This window comes from Haliotis rubra, unplaced genomic scaffold (assembly GCF_003918875.1).
Source record: "Haliotis rubra isolate DU_JTF1 unplaced genomic scaffold, ASM391887v1 Scf1523, whole genome shotgun sequence".
NCBI lineage: Eukaryota > Metazoa > Mollusca > Gastropoda > Lepetellida > Haliotidae > Haliotis > Haliotis rubra.
In genome coordinates this window covers 88,981-109,168 of record NW_025765474.1, presented here as the reverse complement: position 1 = coordinate 109,168, position 20,188 = coordinate 88,981, and the positions used below count along the sequence as shown (strand labels likewise).

The 20,188-nt window shown below is 39.3% G+C and overlaps 1 protein-coding gene across 1 annotated transcript in view; it reads left to right on the top strand.

Annotated features, from left to right (window-relative positions):
- Positions 1–16,713, top strand: part of LOC124270530 (golgin subfamily A member 4-like) — a 56,584-nt gene extending 39,871 nt beyond the window's left edge. Inside the window, 7 exon segments of the mRNA XM_046705549.1 lie at positions 3,686–3,810; positions 4,553–4,703; positions 5,541–5,609; positions 6,593–6,709; positions 7,431–7,478; positions 8,352–8,438; positions 14,603–16,713. Of these exon segments, the coding sequence (XP_046561505.1) occupies positions 3,686–3,810; positions 4,553–4,703; positions 5,541–5,609; positions 6,593–6,709; positions 7,431–7,478; positions 8,352–8,438; positions 14,603–14,620 (615 nt within the window). The 3' untranslated portion in view covers positions 14,621–16,713.
- Positions 16,714–20,188: the final 3,475 nt, after the last annotated feature.

Sequence of the window (20,188 nt, the reverse complement as noted above, 5' to 3'; positions counted from 1 at the left end):
AGATTTTCCTAACAAAAAAAATCTGTAAACCAGTGAACAAAAAATGTCTTTGATGTATACAACTCACAGGCCTAGATATGCTGTGTATCCGGGTAAAATACGCCTAGAATGACGCATTGAAAAATAATTGTTGCGTACCAATTACGCATTTAAAATGTTAGATACGCAAAAAGTTTAAAAGAAATGCGTACAGAATATATTTATAAAAATTGCTTGCGTAATGAAAAAGACATCGATTGCTATCAAGTAGTACAAGTGTTGTACTGTCAGTATAGGATGAGTGACTTTTTATGAAATAATTTCCATTATATTTAAGTTGGTTTTGATTAGGTATGACATAAGGCAGAACATACCTGCTTAGTAAACTTATTCAATGACGTAATCCGACAATTGTGGTTGAGTAAATATGACTGAAATAATATTTGAAAGCAGTGGATAAATGAAAATACCCAAAATATCAACATTCATAATACCCACTCCAAAAAAATACAGTGGGTACAGTACCCACATGAGCTAAATCTTATCTGGAGCTCTGCAACTGTTAATATGACTAAATATGCTATAATAGATGTATCATTATGTTATGATATGGTGTCTGATGCAAGAGAATGACATTTTAAATAATCTTGGTTGTTTTTTCCTGGGATTAATTACACAACTATGAATGGATTTTGTTGCCAGATGATTTCTAACAATTAATTATCTTGTGTTTCTAATTAACAAGTGTGATGCAAGCTAACAACATAGTAAGGCACGCTGGCGCTAATCACCTTTAATGTGTGATGTTTGTGTCGGTCGGATCATCCGAATATGGTGGTTAGCCTAGGTGGTTAAATCTTTCACTAACACCATTGTCTAAATGGTTTTATTCCCAACATGGGTAAACTTCATGAAGCCCATTTCTGGTGGCATGACCTTGATGTTGATGGAATATTGCTAAAAGCACCATAGAACCTCACTCACTACTGAATTTGACATGTTGCTATAGCCTAAAATATATATTTCATGTCATGGATCTAGTATGTCCTTGATGTCTTTGTGTCTGCTCATGGATGTATCCTCCTGTTCATCCCTGTTCCCCCATGCATCAATGTCATGTCATAGATGTCCATCTTGAGTCGGCACATCGATGGCCCTGTTGTCTAAGGTGCTCGTGAAGATCCGGGTTAGAATTGGTCTTCAGTAACCCATGCTTGTCGTAAGAGGCGACTGACAGGATCGGGTGGTCAGGCTCGCTGACTTGGTTGATCAATGGATTGTCTGGTCCAAACTTGATTATTTACAGACCGCCACCATATAGCTGGAATATCGCTGAATGCAGCGTTAAAAAACAACAAACCCCAAAACTAAGGTGCTGCATATTAGTGTGCAGGGTTGGACCCTTGGGCATCACATTCCCAACAGAACATACTAGAACAGATCTCCTCCGTGGTTACAGACCCGTGAAGATCCGGGTTAGAATTATTCTTTTAGCAACCCATGCTTGCCATATGAGGCTGACTAATGGGATCGAGTGGTCAGGCTCGCTGACTTGGTTGACACGTCATCATATCCCAATTGCGTAGATCGACACTCATGCTGTTGATCACTGGATTGTCAGGTCCAGACTCGATTATTTACAGACCGCCGCCATATAGCTGGAATATTGCTGAGTGCAGCGTTAAACAACAACAAACCCCAAAACTAAGGTGCTGCTTATTAGTGTGCAGGGTTGGACCCTTGAGCAGGCTGGAGAGCTATGATTGTGGTTTCAGATCCCAGTTTGTCCTGATTTTATATTCGAAGTTTGTTAGCCCCCATAACCATGCCTCAGGTTTTCACCAAACATCTGAGACCAGCATCACTTCAGGACAGGCCATGATTGAACTTGAATAGTAACACGTGCTATATTTGGGATTGCAAATTATCAGTAAAGTACAAATTCTAGTTCTTTTGGGGGTTAAGTCCCATTTTGGATTCGAACCCACACTCTCAACGAAAGTCAGTGATCTAACCCACTCAGCCACCCTGGCTTGCACGAAATGGAACTCTGACCACTAGTAGTCCAGACCTCATGCTTTGTGTACCCTTCTGACAAGTGTAAATTAGCACAGCTCCCATGTCCCAAAGCTGTGAATACACAAAGGCATTGTGAAAGTGGTCAGCTGTAACATATATAAAATTTGGGATTACACATTCTCTGTGAAGTACAGATTCTAGTAATTTCGGGGGTTGAGTCCCATCCAGGATTCCTACCACACTCTCAGTCAGGCACCTAATCACCTACTTACAAAGCTCCATTAAACCCAAATAAACTCACTCATTCATCCAACATTAAATGTTTTAACTTCTCTCAAAGCATCAACTTGTAATGCGTGCATCGTATATCTACGAGTGCTATATGTTAAAATTGCTTTGTACCCTCCTGACAAGTGTAAACTAGCACGGCTCCCATGTCCCAAGTCTATGAATACACAATACACGTGTCAGATGTAACATATTTGTTAGATTTTATGTTTGGGATTACACTTTCTCTGTAAAGTACAGATTCTAGTATTTTGGCGAGTTGAGTCCCATCCAAGATTCGAACCCACAATCAAAGAGTCAGGCACCTAATTGACCTAAAAGTAGCATAAAGCCCAACTAACTCACTCACACTTTCAGCAGTAAATGTTTTAACTTCTCTCACAGAATCAGCTTGTAATGCTTGTGCTCATATATCTAAGAGTGCTATATGTACAAATTGCTTTTGTTACCACTGTATCTTGCATGTTTATCTACAGTTGCATGTTATATTTTCTTGTAAAATTTGCATAGACTGAATTCTTCAAAATTCCATTTACTGTCATGATTTGGTATATTTGAATCTTCCATAATGTTCCAGCATTTATTTGTCTGCATGGTGATATTGCCATTTAAATTGGAGTGAAATATTTCCATTCAGTTCGCCAATATATGACCTGGCTGCATATCATTTATATTTTACATGGGAGGTTGGGTAGCTAAAGCGTTCACTTGTCCTACTTCAGACCTGGGTTTGATTCCCCATGGGGGGTACATCGAGAACCCCACAAAGCCTATTTCTGGTGTCCTTGCTGTGACATTTCTGAAATAATGCTAAGAGCTAAAACCCAACTCACTTACCACAGTTTACAAATTTACTGTTTACTTTTACTTTTTTTACACAAAGTTTTCTCTGTGTGTCATTTTGTGTGTTGGAAAATTAAAAATATCCTTTCATTGGTAATCAAATATGATCAATTAATGTTTACAATATCTTAGTGTGGTGACCTAGTTGTTCACATGTTCTTTAAACCTGTTAATTACATTTTTTATTATGATTGCTATGAGATATCTAAAAGCTCTGTCAGGATCCTCTCATTCATAGTGCTTACTATTAGCCACTGGGATATGAGAAGAACAGTAAAGAACCCTAAATACAGTCTTGTCTGGAGAGACATGTCATTGCTTTGTGAAAGGTCTCATTAGTTAGACGTATAGGAGATTTTGTCATATGTGATGTCTAACCAGATATGAGCACTTCTTAAGGATATTTATAGCACAGGTGATTCACAGACCAGGAGACACATATAATAGAGATATCATCTTATATTATTACAATCCTGTCTATTTTATCAGTGTTGAACTGCTTCAGCTGATATCACACAAATACAAGATTTATATTATCGGTGACCTTGACCTCCAGGAACTGGTGCAGCAGAACCAGCTGGCCTTGACAGCGATCCAGAGCGGCTCCTCCAGCGGTGACCTGCTCAGGCAGCAGATCATCCTGCTCAACAAGCAGATGGAGGACCTGAGAGAAAAACACAAGTAAGGAGCATGATTATTTATCGCCGCACTCAGCAATATTCCAGTTATATGGCATTGGTCTGTAAATTTAGTCGCCGCACTCAGCAATATTGTAGGTGCAGAAAATTATATGGCACCTTTGGTTTGTGCAATAGTGTTGAAAGCAGCTTTGTACAGTCCTTCACCCGTGATGGGCTTGGGGAAGTGGTGGTTAAAGCGTTCGCTCGTCATGCTGAAAACCCAGGTTCGATTTCCCAAATGGATACAATGTGTGAAGCCCATTTCTAGTGTCTCCCAGCTGTGATATTGCTGGAATGTTGCTAAAAGAGGCGTAAAACCAAACTCACTCACTCACTGTAAATAATCAAGTCTGGACCAGACAATCCAGTGAAAACAGCATGAGGATCGATCTACAAAATTGAGATACGATGACATGTATCAACCAAGTCAGTGAGCCTGGCCACCAGATCCATCACCTGTTACTACAAGCATGGGTTGCTGAAGACCAATTCTGACCCGGATCTTCAGGGGATGAAGCATTAGCCTGAGCATGCTATGAACAAATATTTAACTGTACCCTTCTGAAACTTCTAAAATGATGTAGTCTGACAAGCTTTAATTAACAAGTAGCGCACGTCGTCATATGAAAATATTCTTCAGTAGTCCACTTGACATTGTACAAGTGTTTCATAAGCTTCCAGTGGCCTTAACTTCACCTTACAGCAATGTCACATCCCCAGTGTACTTTGTGTGCATGTTGCAGGCTGGAACTAGCGGAACTAGCAGCACAGGCAGAGATGAGCCATCTCCACAAGCCACTGGTGGCACCCCCTAAGATCAAGTCTCTAGACATCACAGACCCCAACCTCCCAGCTGAGGTGCAGAATCTGGAGCTCTATAATGAAGACCTGCAGGTAGGTCTCAATATTAGGACATGGGCAACTGCCTCACTGGGGATGGGGACACTGGAACTCACAGGTGGATCTAACTGGGGAATTGGGGCAGGGGCACCTGCTTGTGCATCTCACTGGGCTTGGGAACTGGTGCACCTACAGGTGGATCTCACTGGGGATGGGGACAAGGGAACTCACAGGTGGATCTCACTGGGGATGGGGAACTGGGGCACCTGCAGGTGGATCTCACTGGGGATGGGGAACTGGGGCACCTGCATGTGGATCTCACTGGGATTGGGAACTGGGGCACCTGCAGGTGGATCTCACTGGGGATGGGGAACTGGGGCACCTGCAGGTGGATCTCACTGGGGCTGGGGAACTGGGATTGGGAACACACCTGCATGTGGATCTCACTGGGATTGGGAACTGGGCATCTCACTGCAGGTGGATCTCACTGGGGATGGGGAACCTGCAGGTGGATCTCACTAGGGCTGGGGAACTGGGACACCTGCAGGTGAATCTCACTGGGATTGGGAACAAGGGCACCTGCAGGTGGATCTCACTGGGGATGGGGGCTGGGGCACCTGCAGGTGGATCCCACTGGGGATGGGGACAGGAGCACCTGCAGGTGGGATACACTGGAGTACACCTGTAAATAGGTCTTCTGGAAAGGGGTACCAGGGCACCTCAAGATAAGGTCTCAATTGGGAGAGAGGACAGGGTTTTCTGCAGTTAGGTGTCTCTGAGGATATGGTAAGAGCACCTGCAGGGGAGGTCTTATGGAGGGGGTTGAGGAAGAACTCAAACACACAGGTAGGGGTAGAACCTGGTTCTGATATGTGTTGGATAATGTTGCAGGCCCAGGTCTCCCATCTCAACAATGAGCTGTCACACACTCGGCTGAGGGAGAAGGAACTACACCAAAGAGTAAGTTATACGACCATCTGGTCTACACAGAAATACTTGTTACCACAGCACCTCAATAGTATGCCTTTATTGTGTTCAGAAGACTCCCAAGAAGTCTCTGTCTTCAATGAAAAACAAGGACATATGTAAAACAGAATCATGACATATTATGCATTATGAAATAAAGCTTTCAGAAAATAACATTTACTCATACAGGTTTAGTTAAGTTTACTGGTTGTAAGGAATTTACATCATGTGTCTGTCCTTGACATGTTCATCTGTCATGTGTCTATTGGTGAAGTGGTCATGTGTCTGTCCTTGACATGTTCATCTGTCATGTGTCTATTGGTGAAGTGTTCATCTGTATTGTGTCTATTGGTGAAGTGTTCATCTGTCATGTGTCTATTGGTGAAGTGTTCATCTGTCATGTCTATTGGTGAAGTGTTCATCTGTCATGTGTCTATTGGTGAAGTGTTCATCTGTCATGTGTCTATTGGTGAAGTGTTCATCTGTCATGTCTATAGGTGAAGTGTTCATCAGTCATGTGTCTATTGGTGAAGTGTTCATCTGTCATGTGTCTATTGGTGAAGTGTTCATCTGTCATGTGTCTATTGGTGAAGTGTCTATCTGTCATGTGTCTGTTGGTGAAGTGTTCTTCTGTCATGTGTCTATTGGTGAAGTGCTCATCTGTCATGTGTCTATATGTGAAGTGTTCATCTGTCATGTGTCTATTGGTGAAGTGTCCATCTGTCATGTGTCTATTGGTGAAGTGTTCATCTGTCATGTGTCTATTGGTGAAGTGTTCATCTGTCATGTGTCTATATGTGAAGTGTTCATCTGTCATGTGTCTATTGGTGAAGTGTTCATCTGTCATGTGTCTGTATGTGAAGTGTTCATCTGTCATGTGTCTATATGTCTATATGTGAAGTGTTCATCTGTCATGTGTCTGTCCATCATGTCTGTCAATCATGTGTGTGTCTTCATTGAATCACCTGTCATTACAGATCGACATCCTGGAACATCGGCTCCAGAACCCCCACGGTGACGACACCCCTCCTCTCAGCCCTGCGGGTTCCTACTCCTCCGACGGACCTCTGTTGCGGGAACCCACAGAGTTTGAGGTAGCTATGGTAACAGTACAGTAATTAGAATGGCGATAATACCCCTGATAATTAGAGGTTGTACTGGGAAACCTGTTAATCAGGACAGTAACATTCTTTGTAAAATAGTCAGGATTATTTCAGCAATTATTGACTAATATTTATTTCTCAAAATCAGATTACTTAATATGGTACTGTCTGAATGATGGTGGGGTGTTGAGGTAGCCTAGTGGTCAAAGTATTTGTTAATCACACAAGATACCTGGGTTCAATGCCAAACATGGGTACAATTTGTGAAGCTCATTTCTGGTGTCCCCCTGCCATAATATTGCTGAATTTTTGCTAAAAGCGGCATAAAATGTGAAACTTACTCACTTTATTAGACAATTTGGATTCGTTTCTGAAACGCCTTAATTCTGAAAATTCAATTTTAGATTTGCTCATCTGAATCTCACTTGTACTGAGAACTCAGAAGCCTTGACTTTGACTAGCTGAAAGTTCACTTGACGTGACGTCCTTTAGAGTTGACCTCAGATGTTAATAGAGGTATCAGTCAGAGATCTTATTACCAGGGATGAGAATTTTCCGAGGATCCGCAGTATTCTGGGGTATTCTCATTCCTGTATAACAGAGATTGGGTATCTGGACTTATGAGCTTCTATTGTGGATTTCTACAATATCAAATTGTTCTGCTTGTCTACGTGTATGATATCCATGTACAGCCTTATTGCATTTTTTTCAGTATTTGAGAAACATCCTCTACGAATACATGATGGGGAAAGAAACAAAGGTAGGTGTACGATGATGAAGTGTCCTGATACTTCATCCCTTAGGCAACAACATTTTGAACTCATAGGAATACAGGGTTAGAATTGGTCCCCAACAACATATGCTGTTGATCACTGGATGGAATGGTCCAGAGGGGTGGTGGGGTAGCCTAATGGTTAAAGCGTTGGCTCGTCACGCCGAAGACCCGGGTTCGAATCCCCACATGGGTACAATGTGTGAAGCCCATTTCTGGTGTCCCCGGCCGTGATGTTGCTGGAATATTGCTAAAAGCGGCGTAAAACCAAACTCAGTCAGTCAGTATGGTCCAGACTCGATTATTTACAGACCGCCGCCATATAGCTGGAATATTGCTGAGTGCAGCGTTAAACAACAAACCAACCATCCAACCAACCATGCCTTAGGCAATAACATTTTGAACCCATGGGAATTCTGGATGAGAATGGGCCCTCAGCAAGCTGTGGTGGCTGTAAGAGGCGACTAATGGGATTGGCTGGTCAGGATAGCTGACTTGGTTAACACATGTCATCATATCAATGTACAGATCAGTGCTCATGATGCCAATCAATGGACTATCTTGTCCAGACTTGATTATTTACAGGCCTCTGTCATACGACTGGAATATTGCTGAAGTGCAGCATTACACAACAAGTACTCTTAGTAGCATTGCACTGATTGAATGAATGTGTCAGTAAATTATTTGGCAGAAAAGTAAAACAATTCTGTATACTAACTGCGTATAAACATGATGATTTTCAAAATGCAACAGTCATATGTTTTCATTTGGGGAAAACATTTTTAAAATTGTTCTCAGAATCTTTAGCATCCATGTTGGAAGAGTACCACAGATAATTATCCATTTCGCTTTGTGTTCCAGACTCTTGCCAAAGTTATTGCTACGGTTGTGAAATTCTCTGATGAACAAACTCATAATATTATTGCAAGAAATGAAGGAAAACTTGCTGTAAGTATTATTCCCATTAATTCAAGAAAATACGCTAACACTTGTCATAAACTTTACAACCTATCCGGTCTACTATCCACAGACCACTATCCACAGTATTAATTTCACTCCTGCTTGACAGAGTACTAACACTTGTCAACAGTATATAAACTATTCAGTGTCCACTATCACACTCCACTATCCACAGACCACTATCCACAGTATTAATTTCATTCCTACTTGACAGAGTACTAACGCTTGTTAACAGTCTATAAACTATTCAGTGTCCACTATCCACACTTCACTATCCAGGGTTCACTATCCACAGTATATGGATTTCATTCCTACTTGACAGAGTACTAACACTTGTTAACAGTCTATAAACTATTCAGTGTCCACTATCACACTCCACTATCCACAGACCACTATCCACAGTATGGATTTCATTCCTACTTGACAGAGTACTAACGCTTGTTAACAGTCTATAAACTATTCAGGGTCCACTATCCACACTTCACTATCCACAGACCACTATCCACAGTATGGATTGCATTCCTACTTGACAGAGTACTAACGCTTGTTAACAGTCTATAAACTATTCAGGGTCCACTATCCACACTTCACTATCCACAGACCACTATCCACAGTATGGATTGCATTCCTGCTTGACAGAGTACTAACGCTTGTTAACAGTATATAAGCTATTCAGGGTCAACTATCCACACTTCACTATCCACAGACCACTATCCACAGTATGGATTTCATTCCTACTTGACAGAGTACTAACGCTTGTTAACAGTCTATAAACTAACCCAGTCAAACAAAATTGTGAAAACGTTGACACATGTCATTGTATCCTAACTGTGTAGATCGATGCTCATGATGTTGATCACTGGATTGTCTGGTCCAGACTCGATTATTTACAGACCGCTGCCATATAGCTGGAATATTGCTGAGTGTGGCGTAAAACTAAACTCACTCACACAACAGGAACAGCATTATTTCGGTTCAGCAAATCGATGAAAATATATATCTTGCATGCTGAAATAAAATGTATTTTGTCTGAACCTGTGTGTTATAATGTCTGTATTGTTAATGGTTGTAGTAATGGCTGTATTTGCTAGTAATGGCTGTATCTGCTATTATGATGATGATGATTATTTGGCGCTTTCCAACATGATGCGTGTTCACTCATGGAAATGCTATCAGTGGCTGTATTTGCTATTATTGACTGTATTTTTTATCAGTTTCTATGTTTGCCTCTATTTATCTTTATAATGGCTGCTACTTTAACAGCTTGTCTTGTTAGCCTTTATGTCACAGCCACCTGGTGTTACACTAACTCCCCACTTTAACTCCACAGACTTAACACAGACAAGCTGGTGGTGATGTTGGTTGGTTTCTGTTTTACATGGTCGAATTTTCTCATCTTGTCATGGAACTGAAATGCTTCACAAGAATGTTTAACTTTTTATACTTGGTCTTACTTTGTACCAAATGTTTGGAAATCATCAAATCCTTAATTTCTTGCATGTATTTAACATTGTAATATGTTTTCTTTTATGTGCACGTATTGAACTGCCTCTATTCTAAGAGCATGTGTTGAAGATAGTGTAAGCATCATGTGAATACTGAGCAACTTGCCTACACATTTTCATTCATTGGCATAAATGTTCTGAAAACACACTTCTATTTAGAAAGTGGTCAAATGTAACATATGTTATTTTGGGGGTAACACTTTCTCAGTAAATTACAGATTGTAGTACTTTTGTTAGGGCTGAGTCCCATCTAGGAACCGAACCCAAACTCTCAGTGTCTGTGACCGCCTCCGTGGTGTAGTGGTTAGAGCGTCTGCCTGGAGAGCGGAAGGTTGTGGGTTCGATCCCCGACCGCTTCATACCAAAAGACGTTAAAATATGGTACTTGTTGGTCCCTGCCTGGCGCTCAGCATTAATGGGTACAAGGACTGGTCAGCTCGAGTCAGTATAATGTGTCTGAGTGGGGTATTCATGCTTCACTGCGGCATGGTATCTCAGTGGGCTAGCACTATAAAACCAGCTTAAGTCTGGGCTAGTACAAGCAGCTGCACATACACACGCATGCGAAATATTCTCAAGCACGACGTAAAACCCAATTTCACCTCACCTCAGTGTCTGTTGTGGCTGAGTGGGTTAGACCGCTGACTTTTTTGTGATGATTAAGTGCCTGACTCTGAGAGTGTGGGTTCGAATCCCGGATGGGACTCAACCAAACAAAAGTACTGCAATCTGTACTTTCCTGAGAAAGTGTAATCCCAGTGTAACATGCGTGGCATAAATGTTTTTTTATATATCATTGTTTGAAAACAGTTTGTTTTTTGTTTTCCTATCCTAATACCATTCAAGTTGCTTTAAGTGAAATAACATTGAATAATACAGTGTGAAGCCTCTCTACCTCACTGAGCTTGATGCGTAATGTAGCATAAGATTGTGAACATCACAAGGATGGGTGGTTGTCCATCCATGGTTAATCTAAGTGAAACCCTTATGTGAAGCATTCCAGTTCTATTTTTCATTCTCATTTGTTGGACGGAGCTTGTTGTGATTGTCGTAGCCTGGTTCAGAAACTGCTGACTTGTGGGTTTCACAGATACCTCTTGGATGTACATGTACTGAACAAAACAAGTATGATCATGGATATATAAAAGGATGTCATAATAAAATGTTGTGCTCAGTCTTCATTGCAAAAAACAATAACCCAAAAAAATTCATGATCAATAACCTTTTTTATTCAGTATAATGTTCTGTCCTTAGCAGGGAAAAGTGGGGAAAATTTGGTGAATGCAATTTTGACATTGTGTTTTATAAGACTATTCCTTGCTGTACTGTAAAACTAGGTACTAAAACCTGTGAATGTCGTGTTATTTTGTCTGTTTCAATACAAGTGACTAATGCAGACCTATAATGTTAATAATTACTGTTAACATTAACTGGAAATTATAATTCTAATATGGGGCATTGGCACTTCCTACACGTCTGAGCAGGTCTCAATGATCCCCTGTACCAACATACATTAGTTTGGTATAAAGTCTTGTGAAAGCCTGCCAATATCTGGTGTTAATGGCTAGCAGATTTTCTGGTATTATTCAAGACCAGCAGGCTCTTGGCATGATATGTCAGAATGGTTTGTTTTTTTCAAAGTGTGCCAGGGACACTAACTAAGAAAGAACCACTTGGAATTAAATGGGCCAACACAAAGTACAGCTCACCAATCCTCAAACTCGATTAGCACTTGTAATTCAGAAATATTGCCTGTTCTTTTATATCGATTGATTCCATCCTTTCCAACTTCTGAATCTCCTGGTAAAGAAAGGAGACAATGTTTTTCCTGATGCATGTCTTCGGTTTGCTTCTTGCTGTATTTGTGGCATAAATATGAATACTTGGGGTGCATCTTCCATACTGTCAGGTACACTGGTGGGAGGCACACAGTACACAACACCCCTTAGACTTAAGACCTGGCTAAACTTGGGATAAGGAGGTCAGACTATGTGACCAGGGTGCCGTTGTACAAAACGACCTTAGCTCTAAGGTTACCTCAACTTAGACATTCCTTAACGTAGACTAAGGTAGCCTTAGCGCTAAGGTCGTTTTGTACAACGGCACACAGGGCCTAGATTTCCGAAGCTCTCATAGTGCTAAGATGTTAATGTTAATGCACATCACTTACGACTATCATAGCACTAAGAGAGCTTCAAAAATCTGGGCCCTGTCTGATTGTAAGTCTTTACCCTAGTGTAACTGTGATGATATCAATGTCTTCCATGATATGGCTGCAATATTATTGACATTCTCTTTCCTCGTCAATTGTGCAGTTGCCATTATTAGCATCTTGTCAGATACAATATCATCAAATTGTAGGAAAAATGTCCTTGGGGGAAAAAATGTCCTCGGTTAAGAAGTACCAGAAAAAAGTCCTATTGTAATAAGAAACTATTTATTCATCAAATTAAATTTTGTGATTATAATGGACAGATTAGATATTCAAATTGATCTTTGATCTTTAAAACAATGTTTTCAATGGCGTGAGTTGTAAGTGTCAAAGTGTCCATGCGTTTTTGTTCACTGATTACGTTGTCAGTAGACATTAATATCCATCAATATTCTGTAGTAGGAATAAAGCTGAAAACCTCTGTAATGTATACAGGATCTGTCTATTTTACATTTGTTGTAGGAATATACAATACATGAAAGTGAATAAACGCTATGAAAAACTATGAAAAACTAAGAAAATACTTTTTATTAAAAGTATGTGTTTTTCAAAATAGGACTTTTTTTCCGGTACTTTTTTTCAACACACCTATCATCAGTCAAGCGTGAAAATGTTGGTGTCCCAGAGTGGTGGTGGTGGTGGTGTAGAATTGGCAGGGGGACTTGTTTCAGTTGTTCTGTCACAGTTCAATTGTCAATGCTCTCAATCACAAAGGTCTGTTGGACCATTATTCCAGCTCTAATCAGTATTTTGCCATTTGGAACACAAAATTTGATGCCAGAGTATCACTTCCACAAATATTGATTGATTTCAGACACATTTTGAGAGGTATTGATAAATATTTTTCACTCAACATTTTCATTAATGTATGTTGTATGAAACTTTTAACTAAATACTATTGTCTTCACAACTCCTCTGCAATGTATGTTGTTAGCACTCTTTTCTTCAGCTGTTTTTTAATTATCTAATCAATTAAGAAATTACAAGCTGTAGCAATTTTTCCAACTAAATATCACTTGTCATTTTTTGTGTGTGAAGACCCTGTAGGTGTTGAATTAGATAGCAGTCTATTGTTAAGAGTGAAACACCCTTGTCTTAAACCTTCTCTATTTAAATCTTTTTCTTTTTTGTGGTGGTTCCCTCAAATATTCAGCTATATTTATATTTGAGGCAACTAAGGGGATCGGGTGGTCAGGCTTGCTGACTTGGTAGACACATGTCATTATATTCCAACTGCGTAATTTAATGCTCATACTGTTTATCACAGGATAGACTGGTCCAGACTCGATTATTACAGTAATTAGAGAGTGATATTATGTGGAGTTGTGACACAGACTTCAGAATCAAATTACAAAAATCTTATTTAATTTGTTGAATATAGTGTATGCCTTAAAATATGTAGAATATGCTACATGCTGCACAAATCTTTCAACCCTTTAACATTGAGGTTACTGTTGGTCATTAGGCCAGACCAATTCTATTTCTTGTTTTACGGATTTTTGTCCTCAGAAAACCTAAAGGCAGGAGAGAAAAAATAAATAAATATAAGGATATAAATACTAAAAGTATTTTACTTTTGGCAATTTATGAAGTGTATATGGGGCAAAACACAATCTAAAAAAAACTTTTCTTGTAAATTTACATGTTTGACAAATAAAACATCCAGATTTTATTTTTTGAGCGGGGGAAAATTAACATTTATTTTTTTTCTTATTCTTGAAATAATATGACCGGCGGATCCGTAAAACAACAAATAAAATTGGTCTGGCCTTAGTAAGAAGATCGAGCTTACAGTTGGCCATTAGTAACCTATGCTTGTCATTTGAGGCAGCTGACAGGATCAGATCTTCAAGCTGGATGACTTTGTTGACACATGTCATCATAATGTCCATCAATGCTCATGATATCAAGGAATGTCTGGTCAAGATTTGATTACTAAAGGACCCTGTGATGTTAAACAACAAAGATATATTTCTATTATAACATTAAAGCACACAGATGCAAGTGTTCTCATGCTTTAACTATAATAATTACTTTATTTTACTATACATGAGGGTAGAGTGAACTGTATTTCTTAAATAAATTTACTTTACTGATAATCTATATTTTAAGTGAAGCAGAACAGAGGATAATGTTGTGAGCACAGAAGATACTTTGGCGTGATACAGTAATTGTCAGCATTTGTAGTCTCTGCCTGTATTTTCTGTCGCTGGGTGCCCTAGCCAGCAGAATACTGACTGTGGTACTAACATATACCACACAGAAGCAGTACTGGCGTGTACTACTTGAAATAAGTTAAAAAACACCCTATTCTTTCATATTACTGTAATTACTCTGACATCGTATGTATGAAAACTATTGCAATGTGAAAGAATCGGAGATTTTTAACTTCACATTACCTGAACAGTGTTTGATTTTATTCTTCTGTTTTTCAGTCATGGCTGTCTCCGTGAGGTCATCCGAGTTGTTGTTTTGTGACAGGCAGCGCTCCTCATCCCAATATCTGTGATATACACATCGTATGCATGGAGAACCACCTCAATACCGGCAGTACAGCTACTGTACACTCGCCAGACATCTGTGATTGTCTGTACTGGGCGTCTGTGATGGTGTGTTGATGTCTGCTGTAGACTGGCCAGACGATGACATCTGTGATTGTCTGTGATGGTGTGTTGACTGGCCAGACAATGACATCTGTGATTGTCTGTGATGGTGTGTTGACGTCTGCTGTAGACTGGCCAGACGATGACATCTGTGATTGTCTGTGATGGTGTATTGACGTCTGCTGTAGACTGGCCACACGATGACATCTGTGATTGTCTGTGATGGTGTGTTGACGTCTGCTGTAGACTGGCCACACGATGACATCTGTGATTGTCTGTTCTTGTTAAATATGTTGGTCATCTGCTGTAAAATAGTGTGTCAGATGGCATCTGTGAATGTGTGTGTTAATCATCTGCCAGTCCAATGATGGGTGACTGTGTGCATTGAAATTTGATCATCTGTGATTGATTGTATTGATCAATCTGTTAGCGACTGTTGATCAATGGCTATGTAGAATTAATTATTAATGACTCATTAATTACCAGACGATTAGGTACTCATGGTTATGTTGCTATGACCATCTGGACATCTGAATATATAAGCATTACATCTGCACATCTGGCCAGAGTCTCCAGACTCAGTAAGCTCATATAAACTGTCCACCCAGTTATAATTTCTGCTTAAACATCTCCAAAACAACTGACATAATCAAAGGGAAAGAAGTCAACCAAGCACAACAATGAAATTGGTACCTGCTATATCTGGAGTAATTACACTGTGAACTTAGTATGTTTGCATCAAGTTATTGAGAAAACATATTGGAAAATGGGTACATTTAATATTTCAGTGAGCACCATAAAAGAAATTCATGTTCCAAATATATCTTTACAAATTCATTCTGACCATGAATGTTTCTTGACAAAAGGTTAAAGGTGCAGCAATCTGTTACACGTATAGTTATATCTGAAACTATGGTAATAGTGTTCTGAAAAATTCCTTGCCAAAACTTAGCAGTGTATCAAAATTGTCAAACAATTATTGCTGTATTTTACCATTGCTTGCATATACTGTATTCTCCATATTTAAAATCCTATCATAATTATCATCCCCACCAATTTCAAAACCAGCTTGTATTGAATTTACGCAAGTGCCGAAGATCAATTTTATTTCTAATACAGACGTATTTGTTGAAAAGAGCTGTGTTCAGTGTGCGAAATAGCCACTGACCCGCTAGCCCGTGGCTAGTAAAAATCCAGTCTGGCCATTAAATCTCAACAGTCCCTGGCCTGACTGGCTAGTGAATTTTATGGGGTCATTTGTTTTTGATTGTATTTTACCTTTTTGTAATCCTTTTCTTAGTTTCTACATTAAAATTTCAGGTTAGTGAATTATTTTGTGGGCTAGTACCGGTAACTTTTGGGCATGGTTAACACGACTGGCTAGTATAATGGAAACTATTTCGCACACTGGCTGTGTGCAAGTTGTATATAAAACCTGGCAAGTACTACCAAATTAATGTTTCTCTGATGTTTGCACTGTTTCCTATTGCTGCATCAACTAACAGCAATCCTGTCAGGTTTGGATAAGTGCCCACCCTTTGTGAATATTCTGAGCACCAGCAGGCTTACAGAGAATGAGGTAATTCAGTTTGTCTTGTATGATGTTGATAGATGTCATATTTACAGGGTATTGGAGTCATTTATAACTGGAGTCATATATTTACGTAATATATTCAGATATGTACAAATATGGTTCATACCTGGTGTTGACATGTCCATACTTTCATCGATTCCCGCTTGGGATGGGATGAGTATGAATAAGCCTTAAGTGTTGCTGGGTTTAGGGATTTTATTAGTTGTTATGACATGATTATTTTTTAGGGAAAGTAGATTCAAATTAAGTTTGAACAAAGCCCCATATTTGTGAAAGATGTTAAGTTTTAGCTCACCAGTATCCAAATCGGCATCATCAGAGATGAAATAAACTGATCATCTTTATCATTAAAAAAAATGGTTGTGAAATTTTGAAAACCTGTTACAGCAGCATGATCAAGTGCTACAAATGATGGTACTGTATATATTCAAAGCAGGGATGTATTATTAGAAGTTCCTGCAAGCCATCCGTCAGTTGCCATAGTTACCATGGAGGTAATGTTCCATGAGATTACTGCTTCCTTATGACACAAAGTTGCCAAAGTAGGATTTTTGTTATGGAATCACATCACAACTTATCAATATTTCTAAGATGTAAAATAGATGTTCCTTTTCATCAAACTCTACCTGATAAATGAATTATTTTTTTCATAACTCTCCCTTTAGCTGTAATCTTCTTTGTCCAAGATCTCTGTGGATTATGTAGTGTACTTGTTTGTAATCTGTTATGCTAGTTTGGTAAGATACCAGACACACAACTAAACCTGTTATGTAATTGGTGGCCCCATCCTTGGTGTGACCAGATCACTGTTTCTGTACAAACAGACCCGTGAAGATCCTGGTAAGAACTGGGTCTTCAGCAACCCATGTTTGTCATAAGAGGCGAGTAACAGGATCGGATGGTCTGGCTCCCTGACTTGGGTGATACACGTCATCATATCCCAGTTGCGTGGATCGATGCTCATGATGTTGATCACTGGATTGTCTGGTCCACATTTGATTGTTTACAGACCCCCGTCATATAGCTGGAATATTGCTGAGTGCTGCGTAAAACAACAAACCAACCATTCAGTACTCTAAATGTACACTTGAGGTTTTCTTATTGTTCAGACCTGTTTACACAGTGGTGCATATATGAAATAATATCCATTCAGTAACCATTCAGTACTCTAAATGTACACTTGAGGTTTTCCAGTACTCCTATATTGAACAAATAAGGAGTACGTACTCCTGATGTTGAAAAATTATCTGGAGCCCTGCAAAAACTGCACAAGCACTTCTTCCACATCCATTCATGCTAAGTTTGGTTCATTATCTAGCATCTCCCAACTCTCACCAAACCTTCCATATAATTGGTGGCCTTGTCCCGGGTATCTGAAGATAACTGTGTGGAGTTTACAAGCACTTGGTCTTATTGAGTGAGTGAGTTTAGTTTCACGCCGCATTTAGCAATATTCCAGCTATATGGCGGCGGTTTGTAAATATTCGAATCTGGACCAGACAATCCAGTGATCCACAGCAAGAGCATCGATCTGCACAATTGGGAACCGATGACATGTCCTGAAAGTTTATTTAATGACCAGTGAGCCTGACCACCTTCCCGTTAATAGTGTGCACCCCGCTAGTCGCCTCTTAAGACAAGCATGGGTTACTGAAGATCAATATTCTAACCCGGATCTTCACGGGTGCCTGGTCTCCATCTGGTAATGTTGAGTGTGGTGGTCATCACTTTGTTTTATCATCATGTTGACATTGTATTTGTAATGTATATCAACAGAGTGACACTGATGGAGTTGTACCTTGTATCTCACAGCAGTTCAGCCATAATGCTTGTTGCCAAATATTCTGCTTTGTGCAATATAGTTCTGTTTTGTTTTTTTGTCTATTCAATATTCTTTCCATCTTATCGATCATAATTATTAATAATTATGCATGTTAATGATTATTTTTATAATGCTCATCAACTTGGTATGAATGTTAGAGGAAGGGAATGAATATTTGACTATCTTGCCAACTGATTGGTTAAGGTAACAAATTGTTTTGTTTGTCTTGTAGAAGTGCATAGACGTTAGCTTTACATGTACATTTCATTGTGCTTATTGTATTGTATGTTTTAATTACCAAACAGCAATAAGGGACACACAAATTGCCAATGTGAAATTGAATATCACGTTTCTTGAATGAAAGCTCAACACCTTGAAATCCGATAGCAATTTATGACTTTGCGTTACACTTAAATGGTATTTCAAAGATTGATCTTGATAGTTTAAGTTCATAAATGTATCCTGTTACGGTTTCCATGACATAATTAGATCTTTACCTTTTCTTATTTTACTCATATATCTGCCTTACGTCAAATATTCAAGGACAATGGTGGGTAATAAGTCAACTCCATTTAACCTGCAGGATAGAACTGCCATTATGTCAACATCTACCCGTGTAAATACCATGCTCATTTCCACTTAGGAACAGTGAAATTTCATTATTTCAGACACTACCAATTCAGAAACCACAATTTTCAGTCTTAGTTGGTTCCTCTCTGCATTTTTCAGTCAACATTACTCATAATCTTTAATCTAGATAAATTCACTAGGAAGAGATTAATAAGGTTTCCACACTGAATGTGAAACCCGAGTTTCTTATATTGTGGCTGTATTTATTCAGTGTGTAGTCATCTCTATTCTCTTGCCACCTCAAAGAATATTCACAATTTAAACAATGTGATTGAGAGATTAATTTAAAAATATGAAATTAAAGCCCAGATGATCAGAAGATGGGTGAAAGAAACATTTGCCCAGACATATAATTGAGGAAATATTGTACTTTATTCTGTGTATAGTATTTTCACAAAACACCAGATGATACCTAATGATACTCTTATTTTCATATATCCCTGTATCTCCTGGACCCATTCCACAAAGATCTCGGTGCTAAGGTAGCTGTACGATGCTTTAGGGAATGGAACACTGGCCCATGTTAGCCATACTTGGTCAAAGTTGATATTACCAGCATTTAGATGATTCATATTATAGTCCAATACTCATTTCCACTGCATGGGTCAAAATGGAAAGTTCTCTTTCAAGACAGTATATATATCAGTGTATCAAAGATTAAATGGTTGCAGAGTATCAAAGTCACATTTCTTTTACTACTCAAAGTTCAAGAGCACCCATTTTGTATGTGACTATAATTCATCCGTCATCGCCATTAAAAATATAATTATTCCATATTCTCGGCTTCAACTTCCTTCAAATTCATAAAAATATAGAAAAACTTGTGGTTTCTTTATCTCTGCTGGGGGTCTTTGAAAATGAGATTTGTGCATGTAGGTTATCTCCCCTTGTTGGTGCTATGGAGACAACATGGTGGTGGCCTGCCTATCAGATGTGTATATATTGTTCCTGCACAGCAGTTACTGAAATATTTTCTGGGTGTCCACAATGTGATATGACCCCTTCAAGAGGTGCATGATTCAGATTATTGTATATATGGGAACATGATGATAAACTTACAATAAACTATAATCCACATTTCATGTGTTTTGTTCTTGAACAGTGTCGACTGACTGACTGAGTTTAGTTTTACGCCGCTTTTAGCAATATTCCAGCAATATCACGGCAGGGGACACCAGAAATGGGCTTCACACATTGTGCCCATGTGGGGAATCGAACCGGGTCTTCGGCGACGAGCCAACGCTTTAACCACTAGGCTACCCCTCCGCCTCGAACAGTGTCGAAGATCAATGCTTACAATATACATATCGGGGAAAAAAGTATGCAGATTTCCAGTTTCTGTTGTACAGACAAGCACACTGAACAAAAATTT